This window comes from Vulpes vulpes, chromosome 1 (genome assembly GCF_048418805.1).
Source record: "Vulpes vulpes isolate BD-2025 chromosome 1, VulVul3, whole genome shotgun sequence".
In the NCBI taxonomy this organism is placed as follows: domain Eukaryota; kingdom Metazoa; phylum Chordata; class Mammalia; order Carnivora; family Canidae; genus Vulpes; species Vulpes vulpes.
Window position 1 is genome coordinate 4,235,024 of NC_132780.1, and position 25,808 is coordinate 4,260,831.

At 58.3% G+C, this 25,808-nt stretch overlaps 1 protein-coding gene across 5 annotated transcripts in view; it reads left to right on the forward strand.

The window, feature by feature from the left end:
- The window catches only part of CHST8 (carbohydrate sulfotransferase 8), a 129,758-nt gene extending 104,214 nt beyond the window's left edge, over nucleotides 1-25,544 (forward strand). For all 5 annotated transcript variants that reach the window (XM_072750213.1, XM_072750236.1, XM_072750217.1 and 2 more), the window contains 2 exons: nucleotides 23,431-23,468; nucleotides 24,007-25,544. In XM_072750213.1, the coding sequence (XP_072606314.1) occupies nucleotides 23,431-23,468; nucleotides 24,007-25,119 (1,151 nt within the window). In that variant the 3' untranslated portion in view covers nucleotides 25,120-25,544. The remainder of the gene's footprint in view (nucleotides 1-23,430; nucleotides 23,469-24,006) is intronic.
- The last annotated feature ends 264 nt before the right edge of the window (nucleotides 25,545-25,808 follow it).

Consider the following 25,808-nt stretch of genomic DNA (forward strand, 5'->3'; position numbering starts at 1 on the left):
CAAGTCAACGTGAACTGTTTCTGATACTCCTTTCCGACAGGGACCGAACAGAACACATTTGTCAGACCAGTGGTCGCATACCTGAGGCCATGGCAGTCTTCTCTCGCTGAGACACCACACCTGACACAGAGGTTACCATCAGGGCTGCGGCTTGTTAGAGTTCATGGTCATCTCCTGTCATCCTCCACGACCCATTCCTCTTTTGTGGGGACAAGGCTGGTGAATTTCATGGCGATTTGTCGATACGACTAGCCTTTAGCTTTGAGGTCTTTAAAGGTAGCACTAATCTCTGCCATTCCTCCGGGAACATTACCTTTGATTCAGTGTCTTGGTTCAGGTCATACGGCAACTTTCAGAGGCTTCCACTAGGCATTCCTTACCAGGACAGCTCTTGTCCCAGGGGTCAAGGACATGGCGGTTCCACCAACTATATATCCAGAGACTGGGGAAAAATGATCACTGGGGTGGGAGAGTCTACAAACCCAACTTGAGCCAGACTTGGGCTGTTTATTACGTGACCTCTGTATGCCCTCACCAGGGAGGCGACAGGGAGTCTTCACATTGCCAAGGATGGAATCTCCATGTGTAAATGTCAACTCAGACAAAAATCTAGACATGTTTGGGTGTTCTCCTTCGCCCACAGTGTACACTTAACCAAATTAGTGGCTCCAGGTCACGTTGGGGAAGGACCCAGGGAGCCTTTACTGTGCACTTGCCATGATGTGATAGAGTTCTGCCTCTTGGGGACCTAACATGTCCTTCAGTCATTGAGTTCTGGATCTGAAAACTGGCCAAGCGACTGTGCTCGTTTATTAGGATTCCTTTCAGTTGTATGTATTGGTCAACACCTTTGTTGGCCACCCATCCTTTCCGCCCTTAGGAATGTCATGTTCTCGTAACCAGCCTCATAGCTTGCTGCAGGTCCTCTCCTCTTGGCTGCCACACGGACAGTGCTGCTCACTGAGACTCATTTATGATGGCTAAGTGCCGCCACGTGGCTTCTGTTGTTTCCAGATCCTGTTATTCCCCGTCGGTGTCTCAGAATCCAGGTCTATAATGGCATTTCCCACATTCAGCCCTGTCTGAGTTCATTGATGCCGGTGCCCCTCTTACCAGTGAATTCTCTATTGCTTTAGACAAGGGGGTACCTCCAGGCCCCCCCACAAAACATAGTCATGTGATGGGTTCTCCAGCCTTTCGTAGACCACTCTGGCATGATCACCTGTGAGAGCCCTTGGATCTGTTCCTCCAGGGCCTGCCACAGCAACTCCCACTAAGTGTGTGGGCCGTGGCCTTCTCTGTGCTTCTGAGCGCATCCTAGCAGCATGTTAGCATCATCATCTGGGGTCCTTGCCATGCTGTGTAATCCCTGCATCCCAGGAGAATACTCCCTTATAAATTATTCCTCCTTATCCAACTTTATGTTCTGCTTTCTTAACATCCTCAGAATCAAGTTTGGTGTATACTGGCTCCTGCCAGGACCCGTTTCCTGGGCCCTTCACCTCTTTCTAGGTGTGGTCCTGTTCCTCTTCAAATGCAATGATCCAGATGTTCCCATCCCATCTCTCAGGGTCCCACTCCTTCTCAATCAGGTGCCTGACAGTGCGGAAAAATTAACCTTCCCTGCAGCTCTCCTATTCTTACCATGAAGACCTGGAACTGTCCTCCTGCTGGAAAGACTCGAGTCTCTTGCTAGGCTGCCAAAGAGGCAAGAGCCAACCAACTGCATTGTCTCTGAGCTACTATTCACCCCGCCTTTTAATAGACTTTGGTACACACCGGTGCACTTGCTTCCGCCGGTATGCCATCCTACTTCACCCCCAGTAAAAATGTTAACAATTGCATTGCTGCGTCTTGCCAGGGGCTATGTGTGCTCCACCTACGGCCGGTTCTGGGCTCCTCATTGGTGGCTGGTTGCCAGGCGATTCAAATCTAACGATTCATCTTAGCATCTGCTCTCTCGGACCACCGGCACCACCTGTCACATTCCTGGGGGGGTAGACTCCGAGGAGGCGCAGGGAGTGTATGGTGGGGGTGGGAGGAGGTCCGTCCTGTAGGATGGACACCTGTGGGGGAAGGGGAGGAAGTATAATCGGGCAGGAGGAGAAGACTGTGATGGAGCCCACCACTCCTGCATGGAGCTCTGGAGTGGGGTTCGCCCTCTGCAGACTTGTCCTGAATTAATGCAAGAGGTCTGAGCCTTTTTTACCCCACATCAGCCCATCGCTGTTTGCAGGCAGCCCCCGGGAAGAAGATGCGGCCTTAGGCGAGGTGACCTTCCGTATCCCAGAGTGATCTCTGGACGGAAACGTGGCTGTTAGTGGTCACTGGGCTTCCACAGCGGTCACGGCACCCCATCTTCCCCCACCGTTCATCGGATGACAGCCTTGACCTCTGGCTTCCAGCCCCCACTCGCCCGGCCCCTCCGGCCCCTGTAGGACAAAGATAGCCTGCGGCTTAGTGTGTCAGGGGGACAGTTTTTCCAAATTGCCTTCCTTACTTGAGGATCATTGCAAGTGAACTGTAGCTGATGCTAGTGAATTCAGTTCTTTTTTTCAGCTTTATAAAAGCTTTTTCCTTCCAGGTATTGCCATTTGGTTTTTGAGATACAAGCACGATCTCTCTGCAAAACTGAAATAGCATTTTTTTTTTCCACATGGCACTTTAGAGTTCTAAAATATGTTCACACAATTTTTTTTGCAATTTAATTGAGGTATAATTTATATACAGGAAAACACATTCATGGTGAGCTTTGACAAATGTATACCATCACCCCAGCCGAGATATACAACATTCCCCTCACCCCAGAACATTCCCTCGTGCCCCTGCTCACTCAACCCCCCCTTGTCCCCGTCCCCCAGGCAACCACCGATCTTATTCTGTCGCTAGAGATTAGTCTCCCCTGTTGGAGAATTTTATAAGTGAGATCTCTGGTGCGTACAGCATGCCTTCTTTTGCTGGGCCTGTTTGTGAGCTTCATCCACGTTGTCACATACGTTGGTTGGTTGTTTCTTTGTGGTGGACAGGAGCATTCTGTTGTATGGAAATCCCATAATTTGTTTCTCCATTTGCCTGTTGGTGGCCACGTTCTTAGAGTTTCTTGTCACAGCACAGCTGGACACAGGCAATCTGTCCCTAGTGAAGCGGAGGCAGAGGGAGGACCTGTACGCAGCCGGGCAGCCGGGCATGGCCGAGGCCCCGAGAGCCAGGAGGCCAACAGCTGCCCTGCACTCCAGCATCACTTAACAAAAGAACCCTAGAATCACTGGTGCATTTCATAATTTCTTCCAAGGTCTATATTCTTTCTAGAAAATGCCACTTGAGGAAGCATCGTGCCAAGCAGTATTAATTCTCCTTTTTAATTCAGGGTAATCGCAATTGGGCAAGATGGGCAGAGCGATCGTTTTTTTGTTGTTGTTGTTTTGTTCTTTTTTTTTTTGGCACATGCATGTCAAACGGACAATATATCATGACATCAGACATTTTGAGAAAATTGCTTTTCCTCCCTGAATGCCAAGTCATAAATAATTTCAGGTTGGGAAGAGCTCTGGTAAGTATGTGCTTGACTCCAGGGAGTGGCCTGTAAATACTGTGAGTCCCAGAATTAAAAAAAAAAAAAAAAAAGGAGTGGACAGATTTGTGGGGTCACTTCTAGTCTGGACCTTGGTATCGGCAGTGGTAGTAGATGCTGTGGGTGCCCCACCCAGATCTGCTTTCCTGGCAGGTGTGCCCAAACCCGCCGCTGGGCACGCTGCTGGGGGCTCACAGCTGCACCCTTAAATCAGAGACTTGACCTCCAACGGAGGAGGAGCTGCTTCTGGAAGGTGATGCCTTCCTGCTGGAGGTGGTCTCCAACCAGAAACATGGTGCTTTGGAGGCAAGGGACAAGCCGACTGGCAGCATTTGCTCCTTTCTCTGGTGGAAATGCACCCACCGTGGCCAATTCTGAGCTACGTTGCAAAACTAGATGCTAGGTTGCTCAGGGGGAGAGGCACATGCAAATAATAATGTTTATAAAGGCAAGAGAATGATTAAGACAGAACTCGCTGTCCTGGCTCTCCCCGGTCCGGGTGAGACGAAATATCTGAGAGGGGCACAGAGGGAGCCTCTGTGATCTCGATAAAGTTCTGTTTCTCAAACTGAACTGTGATGGATACCTGAGCGCTTGTGTTCTTGTTCTTTATACTTTATGTGTATTTTTATATGTATGTTTTATTTTTTATTTTATTTTTATTTTTTTAAAGATTTTATTTATTTATTCATGAGAGAGACAGAGAGAGAGAGGCAGAGACACAGGTAGAGGGAGAAGCAGGCTCCATGCAGGGAGCCCGGTGTAGGACTCGATCCCAGGTCTCCAGGATCATGCCCTGGGCCGAAGGCAGGCACCAAAGCAGTGAGCCACCCGGGGATCCCTATATGTATGTTTTATATTTCTTTATATTTTATGCATTATGGATTTTCTTTTGCACGAATGAAATGTTTCATGCCAAGAACAACTTGAACTTGATGTCGCCTACACATATGGGCCACGGCTTTTTGGTGAAGACCGCTCTGGGCTTTGCCTGCATCCACCAGCTGGGCCAAGTACCAAGTTCACAGTCCTTGGGTGTTCCGGGGTCGGGGAGAAGTGTGGCCCCCGGGTGGACATCATCTTCTCGGGATGGGCAGCAGGAGGAAATGAATGAGGGCGAGGTGGCCAGACTGCCCTGCGTGGCGTTCCCCTCCCTCCAAGAACCACGGGGACAGCTGCCCTCGGGCCTGAGGCCCGACCTGCGCTCACCCAAAGCAATTCTTCTTTGGACTCGGAGGGGCTGTTAGATCCAGCCCATCCCGCTGTTCGATACTCCGCATTTGGGCCTTGAGGGAAAAAAAAAATTGTAGTCTGAATTGCCGCAGGTGCCCCACTTCCCACCTGCTGGGGCGAGCCGTCAGCGCCCTCCTGTCTTCATTCCCGACTCCTCTTCCACCGCGTGATGCGTGCGGCTCCGGACCTGGCTCCAGCCCCTCCCTGAGCCCCACAGGCTGCGGAAAGTAGGTCCACGACTTCCAGCCAGACGGCTCGCCCTGCAGCCCATGGTGCCCCTTCTGCAGAACTTTCCTTCCCCAAGGTTCCGGGGGCGGGGGGGGGGGGCATTGTGCATCCGGCCCACACCCGGGCACCCAGAGCTCTGACTGTGTGACCACAACCTTCACCAAGCCTGTGGGCCAGCGCAGCTGTCTTTGGGGACAGAGCCACTGGTCTCTCTTTGTCAAGCTGGCGAGGCCGGGGCTGCACACAGGTGACTTGCAGGCTCCCTGGGAGCGTCTAAAGAAAGAAGTCAGGCCGGGAGGCGCACGGCCCACGGTCCGCACGGTCACCTGAGGGCAGCGGAGAAGTTCCAGAAGCTGTTTCTGAGAAGTCCTGGCTGAGGGCCACCTGGAGAGCCCCACCCCGAGTGGAGCACCCTGGTGGAGGGGTGCTGAGCACCGAGGAGCGCAGCCAAGGGCAGCCCCTGTCCTGTGCTCAGCAGGTCCCCACGGGACCCCCCACCTTGCCACCACCTGCGGAGCGCCACGCAGAAGCAGCAGGTGGAGAGAACAGACCCTGGGGTGGAGGACAGCTGGGTTCAAAGCCTGGCTCAGCCACTTACCAGCTGCGCACCCTCGGGTGGCTTAACGTGTGCACCTCGGTTTCTTCGTGGTCCTGTTGGGTCGAAACAGCACTGACCCGTGGGCTTCTGTAAGGGCCTGGTGCTGCCAGGCTGGGTGGGGACCTGGCATCAGTCCCCTCGCTGATGAGGGCGGCTGGGTCAGTAGGAGAGCAGAGCCAGGGGGGGTCCCCCGGGAGGGGCCCGACGTCCCACCAGCTCACCCCGCCTCTGCTTTGAGGCCCTGGGGGGCTGTGGGTGAGCGCACCGCCCTGAGGCCCCAGGCCGCTGAGGCAGGAGGCCCAGGCCTCTAGGTCAGGGTCAGACTCCCAGGAAGGGGAGGCGGAGGGTACTGTGTGGTGGCTCACGCCGTGCCTGGGTCGCAGCAGGGTCGGGGTCATTGCACACATCAGGCAAGGGGCCATTGCACACGCTCTGGATCTCCGAGGGGTTGTTGACTGCCATCTGTCCACCAGCTACGTGGCGAGCGTCCTGGAGGGCCTGAGGGCCTCTGTGGAGCCTGGAGCCGGGGCTGGCATCAGTCCCGGGTCCCAGGTTCCCCAAAGAGATTGGGGGACCGCGGTGCTCACCGCGGTGCTCAGAGATGGGCGGGTCGGGGGAGGCCTGGAAGGCCCCAGACTCTGTGTCAGGGCGCTCTGCATGAGAAGTGGGGACCTCCCCGAGAAGGAGAGGCACAGAGGTCTGGAACCTGCAAGAGAAATGCTCAAGAAAGGTGTCCTGAAGGGCTGGTGACACTTAGGAGACCCTCTTGGAGTCCGTGAGTGGGGTCACAGGGGTCGGGAGGGGCCCTATCCGCTAAATTCAGTTTTTCCGGCTGCATGTAGAACTAGACGCGCGCACCAGGGGCTCTGGTCCCCACCAAAGGCATGAACCGGGACGGACCCTTTGTCCTCAGAGCCTCTTAGTCATTCCCCTCGGGTTACCTGGGCCTGGGGGCCTGTCCCTGAGGAGGAGCCGGGGTTAGTGTCTCCCTGTGTCCTGGGCCACTCCTCTCTCCCACAGGCCTCCAGCCAGGCCACGGAGGCTACCCAGAGAGGGACCCACGCCCCACTGCACCTGCAGCCGGCGTCCTGCAGACCCACCTTCTCAGTCTCCCTGTCAGGAGTCCAGAACTATCGATTCTCTTAATTGGCTGCTTGCAGGAGACCAAAGGGGAAAAAAAAAAAACTCAAAAAACAGGCAAAGCAGAATAAAACATTCTTTCCGGCTCTCCACAAGTCTGCGCACCAGAGCCTCACGGTTCCCCCAGGAGACCCCGGACACCAGGCGCCCAGCACCCCCAGGGAGGGCAGAGGTGGGATGGGCACTGGCCCGAGCCCCGCGGAGCCAGCCTCCCCTCCAGGACGGCACCCCCCGGCCCCTGCGGCGGCCCGAGCATTTCATTATGAGCTCAGATTATTATCGAGTACGAGGGGGAGTGGAGGGGACCTTATAAGCTCTCCTTTTAATAATGAATCCCATTTCCTCTTGCATTCGGTTTTCTTGCAACAGATGCTGTTGCAGAAAATGGAACAAAATGGAAAAGATAAAAAGGCGAGTAATTAACTGGGCCCAAAAGCCTCCCCAGCAGATGTCGGGGACGGCGGGGCAGGGTGCCCAAGGCCCGCCCACCGCACCCCCGCCTTGCACGGCTGCCTGGCGGCTGCTTCAGGGACCCATATGTTCGGATGGTTCTCGGCTTGGCTTGGTGTTGGGGAAGCACGGAGCCGCCCCCCTGCTGTTCAATAACTGATGACCATTTTTCTCCAATTATACTGAAATTGAAGGATCCTCAGACGTAGACACCCCAGTAAAATAATTAGTGCTTAAAATGTTAATTGGGCTCAGATGCGCCTCTGCCGGTGGAGGCTGCAAGGGAGCCCGCGGGAGGGAGACCCTCCGCCGAGAGAGCTCTGCCTCGGGCCTCTGCGGGGGGGGGGGGGGGGGTCCCCAGTCCCCTGCCACTGCCCAACATGCTGCCCCCCACCCCCAACGTGGGCAGCCTGAGGCCAAGAAGCTGGTGCCCGTGAGAACGGACGGCTGCGTGGGACCTGCAGTGACCGCCCCCCGGGTGAGGACAGGGGCACACAGAGTCGGGTGTGGCCTGGACCCCGGCTCGGCCCTCTCCCCCCAGCCAGCGCTGTGGACCGGGGCAGGCCACCCCACCTCTCTGCGACGGCCTCACGCAAAACAGGGACAGTAAAACCAGCCCTGCTGAAGCGTGGAACAGTCCAGAACATGTCTTTGTCTGGCACCCACCGGGTCCCAGGTGAGCAGTTACAGAAGCAACGCTTACCCTTCCCCCAGGGCCAGGTGGGTTGGGGTTGGGGTTGGGGTTGGGGCAGAGTTGTCCTGCTGTGAGCAGTCGGGGGCCGGTTCCTGGTTCCGCAGGAAGGTTCTGCAGCCCACATCCCATGCACAAGGGCTGCACCCACCACCGTCCCACCAAGCTTCTCACCGACTGCGGGACAACCCTCTCCCTGCCTCTTGGACAGGAATTCGCTGTCCCTGCCTGTGACTTTGCCCCCCCGCGTGCACCCCAGGTCCGATCTCCGCCGAGACGACAGACACCCTAAGAGGCACAGGCGCCTTTAGGCCGCGCGTCCCGAGGAAGTGCACTGGGATGGTCCCTGTTCCGTGATCCAGCACATAATAAGATTCCTTTATCCCTTGTTGTCATGGGAAGTACATATATTAACTGGTTAATATTAATGTGTTGGCCGATTAATATTAATATCCGAGCCGATTCATACTTCACAAGGCAAGGATGTTGACGAGCCCCGCACAGCCGCGACAGCTGTCGGGTTCGGGCCGTTCCCGGGGGAGGCGGCCTCGTCGATGCTGACCCCCCGTGCGGCGCCTCGTCACGGACCCCGTCGTTAGCCGTGTCTGTCAGGCCTGGCGTCGAGTGTGTTTGGATTCTGATTGTGGCAATTAAAATCCCTGCCATCCAAGGCAGCATATTTTATCATTTAAATAGCATTTTACATTCTCCTAACATATTTTCCCAGTAACATCGTTAAATTAGGTGATAAAAGGTTATTTCTTTGCTTCTGAAGTTGAAATACGTTACCATTATCCCTTATCTGCCTGGAATTAGAAAGGTTTCGGTATTATACATTCTAAAGGTTTCATTATCAAAATTTGCCAGACTTTAGAAAACAAACCATTCTTTTTTTTTTTTTTCCTTTGTTTTAATCAAAGATGGACGGAGCTTTCTTTGTCTTCTGGCGTTGGAGATTGCTTCCAGGGTTCGAGGGAAAGGGAAGTTTTCTGCAGCGGCCAGAGTACTCTCGGGGCTCCAGGGGGACCACTGGGGACCCTGGATTACCTTCGGTTGGGAGCTGTCACCTGTGCCACCTCCAGGAAAGCCAAAGATGGTCAGGAAGGCTTGGGCTTCTGGTCCCTCTTGCCCAGAAGGAAGGCACAACTAGAGGTTGCACGTTTAGCCAGTGGGGCTGGACTAGGGCCTGTCTGTGGGGTGTGGCTTCCCCACCCCGTCTCCTGTCCAGCTACCCACCTGTCCAGCCCTTGCACTTGCCTGGCCTCCATTTCAAATTCTTTCCTCTGGACCTCGAACCATCTGCCCACCATCCACCTTTTTTTTTTTCTTTTTTTTTAATTTTTTTTTTTAATTTTTATTTATGATAGTCACAGAGAGAGAGAGAGAGAGGCAGAGACACAGGCAGAGGGAGAAGCAGGCTCCATGCACCGGGAGCCCAATGTGGGATTCGATCCCGGGTCTCCAGGATCGCGCCCTGGGCCAAAGGCAGGCGCCAAACCGCTGCGCCACCCAGGGATCCCCCCCACCATCCACCTGTCACTCACTCACCATCTATCCACCAGTCCACAGCCCACCATCCACCTGTCACCCGCCATCCACCTGTCACCCACTCACCATCCATCCACCCACCCACCATCCACCTGTCACCTGCCATCCACCTGTCACCCACTCACCATCCATCCACCCGCCTACCATCCACCTGTCACCTGCCATCCACCTGTCACCTGCCATCCACCTGTCACCCACTCACCATCCATCCACCCACCCACCATCCACCTGTCACCTGCCATCCACCTGTCACCCACTCACCATCCATCCACCCGTCCACCATCCGTCACCTGCCATCTACCTGTCACCCACTCACCACCTGTCACCCACCATCCACCTGTCACCCACTCACCATCCATCCACCCGTCCACCATCCACCCACCAGCCTAGCTGTGGCCAATGTGTCCCCTGGGGGCCATCTCCCCATCACCATCCCTGTGCTCCATCACATCTAACATGGAAGACACCTCTTGCACGACACACGAGCCTCCCTCCACCCTGATTCCCCCACCCACACCCCCCCAGTTAGCCGTGCCCTGAGCAAGGGCTGGGGCCACACGCTCTGTGCCCAGCATCCCTGAGTCCCCCTGTATCCTGACTCCTTAGAGGCAGGAATGTCTCTGATGTGGCATTTTAGGCCGTGGGCTCTTGTGTGAACACATCCGTGCCTGACAGGGACAGCACGTGGGCTCGGAGAGCAGCCGTGTCCCCCTGGGGATGAATAGGCCTTCCCTGAAACTTGACCCGTCCCACCTCCTCCCATCCCGTGTCCCGGGGCATTTCACCAAGGAGGAGGCTCCTGCTCTCACGGACCTCTGGCCGGATGGGAGCTGGAGCTGGTTTGGGGGGACGGTGCCGCTGCCCTGTGGCGGTCCCCCGAGGGTCTTCCCACGCCATCTCCAGCCTCTGTCCTTCTCCTGGGGCCAGCTGAGGCCAGATGTTGGGGGCCCGAGTGACAGCGTGTGAGCCGAGGGCGGGCGCCGGGGAAGCAGGGCTGCCAGTTTCTTCCTGAACCTTGAGATCGACCCCAGCGTCCCGGGAGCCCTCTGCGCAGGCGAGATCACCCCCTGCGAGGGTCGGAGTGAGAGAAGGCAGCGGGGGGGGGGGGGGGGGGGGGACACCTGCCTGCGGCCAGGTTGGCCCTCGTTCTCCCGAGGAGCTCAGCCCTGCAGAACTGCCCTCGCCCGGCCCGGCAGGCCTCTCCCCACCCAAGACGGGGCTGCAGACTGGAGAAGGGTGGCCTCGGCATGTTCCAGAAGCTGTCCTGAGCGCAGAGGAAAGGCGTAACCCTCGAGAGGATGCCTTGCCCTGACCGCTTGCTCCCAGTTAGGGGTGCGGCAGGGCAGACAGTGGCCGAAGGCTGGAAATGACGCTCCCAGGGGTTCCCCCCACCCGTGCGCTGCCCCCAGCACCCAGGAGAGTGCCCTTTCGGTACATTTCTAGCTCTTCCAAAATCCCCATCGTCTCCAACCATGGAGTCTCACAAAAGCCTCAGGCGTTCAAAGCCTGCTGCCCCGTCCACACCCCCCCATGCGTCCCATGCCCCCCGCCCCACCTGTGCCATTACACAGCACCCCTCACTCTGTGACCTCCTCCCTAACAAACACAAAACATGCTCGTTGCCGTGGTAAGCTTCCCCGGTGTGATTTATTGCCATCATCACGATATTTTGTTTGCAGCTGTAAACCTCCAGACATAAATCAAGTCATTAGAAGGAATGACGTTTAATTCTGCAGAAGATGCCTCGGTGGGCTGAGCAGCCCTCACCCAGCTAGCGAATCATTCATTCTAGAGAGGTCGGCCCCGCACATACACGTCCACGGGCAGCCCCTCATCTGCAGCCACACACAGGCGCGGCAAGCCAAAGGCACAAGCCCCGCTGCTTTTGTCCCTTGAAATAGGCTCCGCGCGACTGCAAAGACATGCCCCAAACGCACGCCGGGCAATCCGGGCAATCCGGACGGACGGGAGCCTTCATTTGCAGGAAGAGCCCGCAGCGGGCGGGGCCGTCTCCGAGCCTGGGATGGCTTGTGTCGCCCTGAGAGCTGCCGCTGGTGGCACTTCAAAGGAGGCAGGGGAGCAGCTCGGAACCGTCTTCAGCTCTCCTTGCACAGAGACCCCCGCCACCGTGGAGCAGCCGTTACACGGGACCGTATTCTATGTGCAAGACCGGAGCGTCCGATTTCCAGGAGACACCTGCTGAGCTTGAAGGGAAGGTCCAGGGAGCTCAGGACAGGGCTCCCCAGGTCCCGGCAGATGGTGCCTCTCCTAGTTAGGGAGGCATCCCCAAAATGCCCGAGAGGGGAGGGGACTGAGGGTCTCAGCTGAGGGATTGCCTTAAAGACTTTGGCAAATTCTCAGCGCACATGACAATTGTGAAAATCCGGGATGACATTTCCAGGGTTTGGTTCTACTTAATATTCCTGCGCTCAGAGCTAACGAGGGTGTTGTTATGCGGCGTTATGTTGGCTGCGCGTTTCAAGGATGTTGGAAGTCGGGGGGCCGGGATGCCTGGTTTGTGTCCGGACAGTTTTTACCCACACTCCGCACTGATTTCCAGCTGGGAGCTCCTTGCTGGGAGCCCCTCGTGTCGCGGGGTCCATGTGGCCTAACTACTCTACTTATCTGTCCCCCCTGGACTCCCTCTGACAGCAGGTGGGGGGCAGGTGTTTTTGTGCCCTTCCCCTCACACCCCGACTCCCCAAGCCCTTCAGCGCTCCCCCTCTTTCTCATCTCCCTGCACTACCTGAGCTCAGGCACTCCCATCCCTCACCTGCACTAGGATGCAAGAACCCCACCTGATTTTGCCCCTTCTTTAGGCTTTGCCTTTCTCTCCGTTCCCCACTTGCCTCCAGAAGGACCCTTGAAGATACAACCTGCAGGGCCTCTCTGCCGTCCGTCCCCTCGTATCCCAGCCACACAGTCAGTGCCCCTGAACCAGTTACCTTCTGTGAGCCAGGGGGAGAGGAGGTGCAAGGGATCTGTGGGTCTTTGCGGGAGCATGTGATGCCCGGTGTGCAGCCCAGCCCAGCACGCTGTGGTGGGGCCGTGAGAGGATAGGATGTGTGCTCCCCAGGATGGCCCGGGGTTGCTGGGGTCAGCCCACAGCCAGCCCAGTGTGGCCCCCAGGGCGCCGGGCTGCGCAGAGCCAAGGGCTGGCCAGCCAGAAGGGAGAGGAGGTGGGTGTTGGCTAGATATCCAGGGACGGTGGGTCCCCACAGTCGGCACCCACCAAGGCCGAGATTAACGCCGGAGTCCAGGCCTCGCCCCTGAGAAAAGCCGGCCAGAGGCTTCCTGGGCTGCTGGTGGCCCAGTCCTTGGCTGGACCTGACTTGACGTTCAGGCCTTGCCCTGGGTGTCCCCTCCTGTCTCCCACGTGGACTGCAGCTACCCAGCCGTGGCAGGGATCACCTGGATTGACTGCCCGGGCCCCCCAACCCCCGAGCGCTCCGAACAGCTCCAGGCTTCCTCTTGCAGACTGATCACCAGAGGTTCTGTGCTGCTCGGGGACACGCGGGATGACCCCTGAAATGCAGTCGCCATTCCGAGATCTCTGTGGCCTGGAGGAGAGCCCGGAGCTGCAGCTGCCCGTGCACATTGCTGGGGTCCGGCCGGGGACGAGGGCTCGCTGGCCATCTCGGGGCCCCTCTGGGTATAATCTGCAGATAGTTTTGACTGCGTGTACACGGCCTCGGGGGCATCTTCCGAGAACCAACTGGAGCATCCATCCCGGAGCCCCTGGGCAGCCCCCTTGCAGCCCCACCTCCCCCAGGGGAGGGGGTCAGGCTCCTCAGCCCCCTTGCGGCCCCACCTCTGGGAGCCTGACCCCCTCTCCCCCGGGGGGGCGCAGCGGGGGGCCCGGAGTGCCTCCCTGAGGACCAAGCGGCTCTTGCCTCAGGTTCAGGGCTGCTGGGGAGGGGGGTGCTCCAGGGAAGCATCAGCTGGAATAGATTCACTTCTGTGCCTCTCGGGGTATCTAAAGCAGCAGCTGTGACGGGTCTGACAGCCACAGGCCAGCTCAGTAATTGACGCCACAGCCGGAGCGACACATCCTGGAGCCAGCTAGAGCTGGACCGATCATTATCTTGTGCCTGGGCCACCACAGTAATGAGGCTGCCCCGCCGGCGGCCTCCAGTGGCCTCACCGGGTTCCAGCCAAGGAGCACCTGTCACGGGGCCGGGCCAGTTGATGTTGCTGGCACTTTCCCCGCAAACAGGCAGCCCTGTTTCAGGCTCCAGTGTGACGCGCTCCTTTTTGTTTCTTGGAAACCCCTGGTAGGAATTCATCAATACTTAAGCCAAATTAGGCTCCCAACAGCCAAATAGGAGGAGTCCCGCTTGACCCAGCAGCCCAGACGCTGAGCTGGGGCTCCCGGGGGCTCTGGCCTCGGGCCGGGCCTGCTGCTGGGGCCCCGGGTGAGGGGCTGCCCCCGGCCTGCTCCCTGTCCTCTGAGAAGTGCCGGCTCCCCGCCCTCCGCGGGCCCTGGGCAGCCACAGGCCTGTGCTCCTGCACACACTCATCTGCCCCAGCGCATCGCCCCTGCCCTCTGGACCTCTACACTCGGGAGGCCCTCGGGCATCTCAAACCCAATGAGGATCCGCTCCCCCTCCCAGGAAACGGCTCCAGAAACCAGAATGTGCCTTCGTCTGCGACTGGGCAGTCCCCAAGTGGTACTGACCCAGCGGCCTGCAGGCCCTGGCTTGTGCCAGCCCCCGAGGGCCCAGCCCCATTTCACCTCAGTGGCTTGAAATCTGCCGAGGAGGTGTTTACACCGCAGGAAGCAGCAAACGCTACAGACCCGGTCCTCCCCGCCATCCGGGGAACCGTCACCAGCACACCGTCCTGCTTATGCTCCCTGAGGTCTTCCTCACGTCTTCCTCCTCCCTCGACCGTCACACGGGGGGTGGGGGGGGGTGGTAGCCAGGCCTTGGACGTCTGTCTCCGCCCCGGACAGTGGCAACACCACCGGCCCACCAGCCTTTCTGCTTCTGTCTTCAGCTCTTCATGTCAGAATGGTCCTTAAATTCAAGATAGCTCCCAGCTTAAAGCCTTTGTAGACTTCCCTTGGGCCTTAGAGATAAGATCAGGTGTCCGTGTCAGGACCAGAGGGCCCCTGGCTTGCTGCCCCTGCCAGCCACAAAGTCCTACCATTTCCTTCTTTTTTCTTCTTTTATTTTTTTTATTTTTTAAAGAATTTATTTATTTATTCACGACAGACACAGAGAGAAAGAGAGAGAGGCAGAGACACAGGCAAAGGGAGAAGCAGGCTCCGTGCAGGGAGCCCAACGGGGCACTCGATCCTGGGTCTCCAGGACCACACCCCGGGCTGAAGGCAGCGCTAAACCGCTGGGCCACCGGGGCTGCCCTTTTGAATTCTTTTAAAAGATTTTGTTTATTCATGAGAGACACAGAGACACAGGCAGAGGGAGAAGCAGGCTCCCTGCGGGGAGCCAGATACAGGACTCGATCCCAGGACCCCAGGATTGCAGCCTGAGCCAAGGGCAGACGCTCAACCACTGAGCCACCCGGGTGCCCCAGGCCTGCCATTTCTTGACACCCTTCAGTCTCTGTGTCCCTTCAGGCTCCGTGTACCTTCAGTTTCCATGTCCCTTCAGTGTCCATGTCCCTTCACCCGTAAGGCCCATTTCTACCAGGTAAGCTCTCATTACACCCAAATGCCGATTAGCTGTCACTACCTTAGGGAGGCGCCCCCCTGGGCTTGCTGACATCCCCTGCCCCCCACCGCCTGCTGCTCGCCCCATTGCTGCCACTGCGTGTGGCATTGCTGTGCAGTGCCTCCTTTCCTTGCTAGACCGTAAGCCCCAGGAGGGCAGGGCCATGACTGTCCCGTCACCAGTGTGTGAGACACTGCCTGGCACATACAGGTGCTCAGTCGGCGTGGAGCGAGTGGACAGACGGTGCTGGCCAGCGTGACTGCTCGGTCACCTGATCTCGCCGCCAACACACGGCAGGGGAGGCAGGGACGGCCACCAGGGGGCCCCGCGGCCTTGCCATCGAGTGTCATGGGCTTGGTTCCTTCTCATCTGCAGCAGCTTCCAGGAGCTCCTGCTAATCCCTCCAGGCTCCTGTGTTACAAGAACACATGAAGGGAGGAGAGGCACGGCCCCCACATGTGCCATGTAAGCTCAGCGACTGTATACAGACGTGAACACGCATGCTGCCCACGCAGCACACCCGGGATGCATGCGCAGATGGCATGATGCACCCCTCGGTATGCACGTCGGTTCCGTGTGACACGCACATGCGGGGGGTCCAGTGCAGTGCACGGCACCCATTGGGGGGAGCTGTGCAAACCCCCGAACGTGGCAGGAATCACCCCCCAGCTCTGACAGAGGAGGGCTTTGGAGCAGGAGCTGGGGACCCCTCCCTGCGGGCAGGCAGGTGTGCGGGCTGGTGGGGGGAGCGCTCAGGGACATCGCACCCCCGAGGATGGGCAGACGGGTGGCTGTGGAGCAGCAGGACAGCTGTTGGGCTTGCAGACCGGCTCGCCGGCTGGCTGGCTGACTGACAGGCAGCTCCGAGGCCCCACGCTGACGGCTGCAGGGGAATTCGCAGCCACGGCTGGGCTGACGGGGAACTACCCGGTTGAATCGTGGATCCTAATCACGGAGGCCAGGGAGTGGAATCGCTAAACAAAACAAGCAGTGGTCGGAGCTGTCAGGTGCCCATCAGCCCGAGTCGGGAAGATTCGCGTTTCCATCCTCGGCAGGCAGGCCCCAGAGTCCCTGCTGCGCAGGAGCCGGGCTCAGAGAAGCTCAACCACTACCGAGGGGACCGGAGATAGGGACCCCGGGAAGCGGCAGCTTCCCTCCCTCAGGTGCTCTCTGTGCCAAGCACCGTGCATGTTGCATTTGAACCTTTAGGGAAATGGTGTTTTTTATCCCATTTTACAGATGAGGGAACAAAGGTTCACTGAAGCCAAGGGGTTTGTCCAAGGTCACACAGCTATGCTCTTGCTCTCGTTTCTTATAGAATATAGGACCCCTTGGTACAAGCTGCTACTCAGAGCTGAGTCTCCAGGAGAAGGGAGGGGAAGCCAAGGGTCAGGGGTTACTGTGTCTTGAAGCAACTGGGAGAAGCCCACCCACAGAGGCTGAGGCAGGAGGAGAGGGGCCTGTGGAGGCGCCCACTGCCCTGCCCAGGAGCACCCCCGGCGGCCTCCTGCCACTGCCCCGGGCCTCCTGCCTCTGCCCAGGGCATCTTGCCACTGCCCCGAGCCTCCTGTCTCTGCCCCAGGCCTCCTGCCACTGCCCCAAGCCTCCTGCCCCTGCCCTGGGCCTCCTGCCTCTGCCCCTGGCCCGCACTCCATCCACAGAGCCTCTGGGAGCCCCGTCTTCCTGCCTTGGGCCCGGGCCAGCAGAGGTGGGCATGGCTGTGGCTGAGGCTGGTCTCCTGGCCAAGCACGGAGGCCAGGCAGAGAATTTAATGAGTTGGATTTTCCTGTGATCACAAGTGAGAATTTAAGACCCTTCGGTGAGGCTCCTTGCATCTGAATTCTGTGCCTGGAGTCCAGGCTGCCCGCTAATTGCTGAGTGTGTTTAAACTTCAGTTTTGCATCTCATCTGCATAACTTAACAACCTGCCCAGAGGAAGGGAGCAGCTCACAATGAGGCATCGAGGCCGATGGATGGGTGGGGGATGCCGCTCCAAAGGGCAGAGTCCGAGCTGTGGGAGAAGAGCCAGAAGAGGTGTGGCCACCCACAGGCCACAGGCCCTGTCCCCATACCCCCCCGGTGCCCCACGGGTGGCAGTGGGAGGCAGCCAGTTGGGTGCATCGTAGATCTGACCACACTGCCTGGGTGGGGGTGCACAGACCCCTCAGCCTGGGCAGCTCCTGTCTGCATCTTGCCACGTGCTGGCAGCTGCTGTCCAGACTCCCAGACCTTTCCCAGGCTGCCGGGCTGAGGGGAGCAGCTCCTCCAGGGGCTGGCGGGCTCCAGCCGGAACCCTGGGCCACTCCTGCTGGGAGAATCCCAAGCCCATCCTCACCTCCAGGGGTGGCTCTCCATCCAGCCAGCGTCAGCCTTTTCAAGAGCATTTATTGAGCTCCTGCTGTGTGCCAGGCGTGTTGCCAGATTGACACACACAGAGGAGACATGGTCCCTGCCCAAGAACATGGAGAGTTTACACAGTCCTTCATCACTGATCAGATCACCCAGTCTAGCTGGGGAAGTATTTTCTTACCTCCTCCGGGCTGTTCCTGGCCCTCCCCCACAGTGCTCTTAAAGCCCTCCGAAGTCACACCCCCATGTTATGGGTTGAATTGTGTGTCCCCTTCAATTATGTTGAAGTCCCAACTCCTGGGACCAGTGAAGGTGACGTTATAGAGTCTTTGCAGATGTCTTCAGATTCGGATGAGCTCGTCAGGGTGGGTCCTAATTCAAAACGATGTCCTTGGAAGAAGAAGAAAAGGGACGGGCACACAAGGGAAGGGAAGACAGCCGCGTGCGGGTGGGAACAGAGGCTAGACTTCAGTGGCCACCAGCCAGGGAACATCTGGGGCTGCCAGAAGCTAGAAGAGGCTGCGGAGGGAACATGCCCCTGCTGACACTTTCATTTCAGACATAGCCTCCGGAACTGTGAGAGGATGAATGTTTGTTATTTTAATGGCTTAAAATACCAGCCTTGTGGTACTTTGTTACTGCAAGCCTCAAGAAACCAGTGTACCCCTTGTGATGGTTGATTCTGTGTCGACTCGATGGAGTTATAGTGCCCAGATGTTACCGTGAAGGTGTGTTTTTTTAGATGGGGTTAATATTTAAGTCAGTAGACTCTGAGTGAAGCGGATTACCCACATGTGGGTGGGCCTCATCCAATCAGTTGAAGGCCTTAAGAGGAAAGACTGGTCCTCCAAGGAGGAAGGAGTTCACCCTCAGACTCTTCCCTGCGTCTCCAACCTGCTGACCGGTCCTGCGGGCTTCGGACTTGCCAGCCTCTACAACTGCATGAGCCCATTCCTTTAAATAAATGCCCCCCCATATGTATTCTAGTCATGGAGGACTAATTGAGCTCCTCCTTCAGAACCCTTCCAAGCTTCCTGTGGAGTGAGGGGCCTGGCTGTTCCCTAAGGGCTTTCTCCCCTGACCCTGGTGAGCAGCAGACCCACCGGGCTGCAGTTTGTCCTACCAGCATCCCTGCCTCACACCTTGCAGCTCACCACCACCGTGTGAGGACCCGTACACCACCCAGCCGTGCGGGCTGCGCCCTGGCACACACACCTTGGGTGCAGGAGCTGCTTCTTTCTGAGTAGGACGTGAAAGGGCAGAGCAAGGCAATGCTGCTCATCCACCAGACGCACCTGCCAGGGAATCTGGATGGGCCCAAAGCTTGGACTCTGTGTCTCACACATGGTGGAAACCCAGATGCAGCGGGGGCCTCGTTTCCAGTGTGTTCCCTGGCTCAGGCCAGCCGAACCCCCTGGAAGCTTCCCGGCCTGAGGGGCACGCGAGTAGCCATCACAGATGGCTGTGGCCACACAGGCTCAGCCACCAGAAGACCCAGGACGTGGAGAAGGTGGCAAGGAAACACAGTTGGGTGTAGGTCTGAGGACCCAAGGACCACAAGCTGAAACTGCACAGAGCAGGGACTGTGGACTCACGCCCGTGTCCTGTGGCCCTGCTGGCCCCTTTGGGACAGCCCTGTCTGCCCCCAAGCTGCAGTGTTCAGAGTGGCAGGACCCTCTCCCCACAATCAGGGCCTGGGGCTTGGGTTTGAGAAGCCAGATTAGCAGTCACACTCCCCAAACATGGTCGAGCAAGGGCTCATGTGACACTTCCAGCCCTTTCTAGGAACTGGGGTCCTGTTTTGACCCATGTCGGTATTGCTGGTCTGCACAGCCTGACCCCCAGTGGGTCCTGGGCATCAGAGATTGGAGCTTTTGAATTGAACCCAGCAGATCTCCCTTCAGTGACTTTGGAGAGAAGTAAGCAGCAGCCCCGTCCCCAACAGCCTGTGAAGCCACCTCCACAGCTCTGCCGCAGAGCCAGGCTGCGCAGCCTAATAATTATAAGAAACTGGCCATGCAGGGGTGCCTGGGTGGCTCAGTCGGTTGAGCATCCGACTCTTGATTTCAGCTCAGGTCCTGATCTCAGGGTCCTGGGATCGAGCCCCGAGTTAGGCTCCACACTCAGTGGAGTCGTCTTGGGGATTCTCTCACTCCCTCTGCCTCTCTCCCCACTCACACAGACACACACTCGTGCTCACTTGCTCTCGAATAAATAGATAGATAGATAGGTAGATAGATAGATAGATAGATAGATAGATAGATAGATAGATAGAGAAAAGAGGGGTGCCTGGGTGGCTCAGTCAGCTGGACGTCTGCCTTCAGCTCGGGTCGTGGTCCCCGGGTCCTGGGACCGAGCCCCATGTCAGGCTCCCCACTCAGTAAGGAGTCTGCATCTCCCTCTGCTGCCCCTTCCCCCCTGCTTGTGCGCTTTCTCTCTCCAATGGATAGATTAAGAATCTTTAAAAAAAAATAAAATAAAGGTTATGCATCCATTTTCCATAAGAAAGAAAGAAAGAAAGAAAGAGAGAAAGGCCACAGACACCATCATCAGCCTTTGCCGCCCTTGGCAGGTAACCCAGTAAGCTCTTCAGTCAAACACGCTGAAGAAAACCCCGAGCCAATGAAGAGTTCACAGTGTGGAGCCCACTTGGCAGTCCCAATAACTCATGCCTTGTTTATTCTCACCAATGCTCACTCTTATCATACAGCATGTGTTTCCACCGCTCTGCAAATGTCATCTGTCCAGAAAGAGAAAGTGGTTGGTTTTTTTGTTTGTTTTTTGTTTTTTGTTTTTTTCCACCGTGCAGGGGATGGAGCTCCCTCACAGATTGTTAACATTATGTGGAAAGGAGAAGACAAGTAGCTCAGACGCTGACATGGAGCATGTACATGACCGGCCTTGGGATTCCCCTGTCGCGGGGTTGGGGGGGGGCGGGGCGGCCTGTGAGGGAGACAGCGGAGGTGTGTGGTGACGTTGGATGGGACAGGAGGCTAGGGGTGGTGGGTGGCTTAGGTTGCTCAGCAAGCCCACCGTTTCTGCCTGGATTGCACATTCATTCGAGGGCTGGGAAGGGGCTGCTGGTGGTTATATTGAAGCCGAGTCCTCCCCACCACCCCATGGCACCGGTTCTGGTGGGTTCTCCACGGGTGTCGCAGCGGCGGGGCCCTTAGCTGCCCTTCCCGGGTCGCCCCCCGGAGCTGTCCAGAGTGCTGAACGCAGCCCCCACCCTCAAGGCGCCCAAGGCTGCTGGCCTTCGTGGGCTCCGAGCCAGGGGTGGTCTTTGCTTTGACTTTTATCCAAGCCGTGCAGGGAAGAGTAGCTTCCTCTGCAGACTAAGTAGGGACGGGGGGGGGGGGGGGGCCCCGGAAAGGGGAAGAGCCTGTTACGTTTCCTCCCTTAAGTTTCCATCCTTATTCCAAAATGGCACATGGGATAGGGTCAGCTTTTGCGAGATGAGCTACAGTAAGTTTAAAAGTCGGTAAGATACAGCTTGTGGCAAATTCAGGGTCTAGCTAAGATCTGTTGTTGGGTTTCCCACAAGACAATTTTCTTTTCCAAGGGGGCAACAGTGACCATGTTGGCTAAATTTGTTGGATAAAAGTGGCCAAGAGGTCAGGGACACCCCCAGCCCCATGGTCTGTCCAGCAAGGATGTTCCCTCCAGCCTTCAAGTGGGCCAACCCGGAAAGCCCGGGACAGGCCCCACAGCCCACCAGGCTCTCCAGGCTGCGAGGACAGTGCCAGGGGGAGGCCACAGCGGGAGGCCCTGACATCTCCATAAGCACATCCTCATCCAGCTCCACCGGCTGGCAGGGTGCCTTTTGTGAGCGGCTCCCGAGTCCCACTCCTGGCCAAATCTGGCATGACTCATTTGCTCCCGAAAAGGAATATAAATAAGCGCCACCGTACCTTGACAAGTTGACAGGATTGACAAGCGGAGTAAATTCCTGTATCTGAGACTCTGAGGAGGAGAGGTGATTTAGCAGAGCCAGCTGCCATCACCAGAAGAAAATAATTAAGGAAACCCAGCAGCGTGGAGGAAAGCTGAGTGTGCCGCGGGTCCCTTCTGCTGAAGGGATCTGTGATCACTGGCTGCAGGAGGAAACCCGCCCGTGCCAGAAAGAAATCGGCTCAAGAAGCTCATGCTGGGATGAGGCCAAGCAAGGGGGTGGCCGGCACGAGGGAAGGAGGCTCTGAGCTGAGTGACTCCGGTGAGGGACTCAGTTCTAAAGGCCTCCTGTCTCAGGGTCAGGTACCCACTGCTTGCACCCCATACCCCGAGGAGTGCAGCCAGTCCTACACGGAGCTTCCCCTCAGCCTTCATGGAAGAGTCTGGAAGCCCTGTTTCAGAGCTCCTGCACATGTACACACAAATTACCGTAAGCTTTGGAACGCCCAGGAAGATACGGACACTCTGTCCTCTGCCCAGGGAAGGGCACACCCCTGTTCCCAGCCCAGAGGGATCCAAGTATTGCAACAGAAGAAAGATGCAACCTGCCCAAGTTCCACCTTTGTTTCACCTTTGGAACTCGAAGAAGTTCCCAGTAGGCTCAGGGAATGCAGGCTTTCCCTCCCAGGGGGACCTCGCGTCCCCACCTCCTCACTAGCTGGTAGATGAAGGGGATGTATAGGCCCAACCTCAGACTGACCCGTATGAGGCCAGGGTCTTAGCAACGGCTGAGCCTATAAAACTGGGCCTCATGGAGAAATTGGCAGAGTCCCTGTGTCAGGGACTGGATGTCCTCTCACCAGCTGGGTTCCAGCCACTGGACCTGTGCCAAGGACACAGAGACAGCAGGGGATGAGCTGGGCCCCCAGAACATCTCTCTCACACAGCCCAGAAGCAGCCAGAACTCGGTCAGGTGTGCCCCATCGTGCTAACCAGAAGTTCAAGCCTCCTTTTCTGTAAAGGTTGGCTGGTTCTAGATTGTGACTGTGGCTTTTGACAAAGTCTCAGAGTACAAACAGCCACTGACTTGGTGCAAAGCTGGAAGGGCCCATGGTGCCTCAATGGCCAGGCAGGGATGGGGGAAGGAGGCCAAGACTCCTAAATAGGTTCCCCAAAGGAAATCCTTGTGCTTTCCTAGGGCCTCCCGCAAAACAAACCGGAGGATGAAGCAGAACCCTCCCCTCTGGCCAAAGGCTCACTTCCCCAGAGCTTATTGTCCTGGTGACTTCGGTCCCAGCCTAGCTAACAGGCCCCCTCGGTGGGAAGGGGGGACATTGTGGAGTGTGGTCAGCAATGCACTGATCTGTCTCCATGACCCTCCAGTGACAGGTGCTTGCTGCACAATCACTCTGTGCCTGGGCTCTGCTCAGCCCTTTGCAGGAGAGCAGGATGTGGCCAGCTCATGCCCGAGTCCCAGCGCCAGCCGAGTCGGCCAAAATCCCAAAGCAGATGCCTAGGTTAGGGGACTGCCCAGTCCGAGGGAAGGAGTGTGTTCCACTCCCCTGCCTGTGTGTGCAAGGGGGTGGGTGTGAGTGTGTTGTATTGCAAGTACAGAAAGCCCGCATCGATAGAGCAAGGGCCAAGGGGGCATAGAGAGAGGAAGGATAGGACTTTCTGAGGGTCCTTTCCCCATGCCTTAATGACAGTGAGGTGCGGGGGTGACGAGGTGGCGCTCTGTGGTTCCCGGCTGTTCCACTGAGCAGGTGGGCACCTCTGGAGACCTTCCAGGTCACGTCGGGAGGTGAGACCCTGCGAAGTCATCACCGACTGGGAGCCAGTGGGCCCACATCTTGCTGCATCCCCATTTTCCGTTATGGGTAGGAGCGTGGAGGGGCTCTCACACTGAGCCTTTTCCACCCGGACCTGCCTTTTCCACCCCAAGTGGCCTCCAGCCCTGGGGGGGTGGGGGGTGGTGCCCAACTGCCAAGAGCACGTGAGCAGGTCTTTGGGAGCCACGTGGCCCTTCGCTGCTAATACTGTCCTCTCTGCTTTTCAGGAATAAAGTTCAGCATCCGGCCACAGCAGCCCTACAACGTGAGTTCCGCGAGTCCGATAAATCTCAGCACCAGCAGCCTGGGGACGGATGGGGAGGGCAGGGAAGAAAATCCGGAGCTCGTGTTGAATCTATTCATGGGAAGAAAAATGCGCGCGGTCCTTCCCAGGAGCCTTGGGAACAAAGCCCAGGGCTTTGGACCCATGAATTTCCCCTTCCTGTTAGCTGGTGGCTTTGGACTTGTGCTAATAGAGGCAGTAAATCCGCGCCAGCCTCCTTAGGCCGCCAGCCCCCCCCATCCCTGCCCGCACCCCAAGCCAGGCAGGGCTTCCTGGGGGGCCTGCGCCATCTCGTGGCTGGAAAGACACTTGCACCTCTGGCCGGGAGACTGTGGCCAGCTAGGGGTGGGGCCTTTCGGGGACTCCGACCAGAGGGGTCACGTCCTCCAGGTCGGCTGGTGTCTCCCTTCACAGGCCACAGGCCACGGAGGGGACCGGGACCCCGGCCATAGCGAGGGCCTGACCCGTGTGACCCCCAGTGCCCCGTGCACCCTGATAACCGCTTCTCTTCCTGCCCCAGGACCTCCCGCCTGCCAGCTCCCAGGCTGGTGACCCGAAGGTGCCTACAGAGAAGGTCCCCCGAGACTTGTCCAGCCAGGCCCCGAGGGGCTTCAGCCTGCTGGGGCCTGGCCGGCCTCAAGCCCCCCTAAACACGGGGGCCCGGCTCCGGCCCCGGCAGCGCCGCCGGCGGCTGCTGATCAAGAAAATGCCAGCTGCAGCCGCCGCCGTCCCGGCCAACGGCTCCTCCTCCGGCGCCCTTGCGCAGTCGGCACCCTGGGCGCCGGGCGGCCCCGGGCTCAGCCTGCAGCAGAGCCAGCAGGAGCGCAAGCGGGTGATGCGGGAGGCGTGCGCCAAGTACCGGGCCAGCAGCAGCCGCAGGGCGGTCACGCCCCGCCACGTGTCCCGCATCTTCGTGGAGGACCGCCACCGCGTGCTGTACTGCGAGGTGCCCAAGGCGGGCTGCTCCAACTGGAAGCGGGTGCTCATGGTGCTGGCGGGCCTGGCCTCCTCCACCGCCGACATCCAGCACAACACCGTGCACTACGGCAGCGCCCTCAAGCGGCTGGACACCTTCGACCGCCAGGGCATCCTGCACCGCCTCAGCACCTACACCAAGATGCTCTTCGTGCGCGAGCCCTTCGAGCGGCTGGTGTCCGCCTTCCGCGACAAGTTCGAGCATCCCAACAGCTACTACCACCCGGTGTTCGGCAAGGCCATCCTGGCCCGCTACCGGGCCAACGCCTCCCGGGAGGCCCTGCGGACGGGCTCGGGCGTGCGCTTCCCGGAGTTCGTCCAGTACCTGCTGGACGTGCACCGGCCCGTGGGCATGGACATCCACTGGGACCACGTCAGCCGCCTCTGCAGCCCCTGCCTCATCGACTACGACTTCGTGGGCAAGTTTGAGAGCATGGAGGACGACGCCAACTTCTTCCTGAGCCTCATCCGGGCGCCACGGAACCTGACCTTCCCCCGGTTCAAGGACCGGCACTCGCAGGAGGCCCGGACCACGGCGCAGATCGCGCGCCGGTACTTCACGCAGCTCTCGGCCCTGCAGCGCCAGCGCACCTACGACTTCTACTACATGGACTACCTGATGTTCAACTACTCCAAGCCCTTCGCGGACCTGTACTGAGGCGCGGGGCCCGCCGGCCGCAGGGCTGTCCCTCCGTCCGTCCCTCCGTCGGTCCCTGGTCCCTCCCGAGCACCGAGATGGATCCGGGCACGTGGGCCCTCGGCGGGGAGGGGAGGCCCGGCCCTGAAGGGGGCCCCTGGCCTTTGCCCCATCCCCACTTCCTCACTCTTCAGCCGAGGAGGACGCCACGGGTCGAGCAGGACCGCAGAAGTCCGGGCCACGTAGACCCGGCTCGACTAAGAGTCAGGACGACCAGGGGATTCTGAGGCCCGGAAGCCGAGGGCCCCAGCAGTCAGGGACCTCCTGCAGTCCCTTAGCCATTGCCTTGAACCAAACCACATGGTTTGCAGCTTTTCTATGACCCCGGGGGGTGGGGAGGTTCCCTTGGAATGAGGTTCCAAATAAAGCACATGGTTTCCAGAGTAGCGGTGTCTACACCTCGTGTTGGTCTACACCTTCCCCGGGCTCTGGCGGCTCTTTCTCCCTCCCCAGGACGGCCTGGGCCAGGCGCCTGCAGGTCCCGCCGCAGGGTGGCCCGGGCTGGGAGCGGCCTGGGTGAGAGGGGAGCCGAGGACCTGGAGGCCCCCCCCCCCCCCCCCCCCCCCCCCGTTCAGGGCCGGCGACACCCCCTCCCACTCAGGCTCCTGAGGCCAGGACGCAGTCCCCTGGGTCCTGTGGTCTCCGTATCA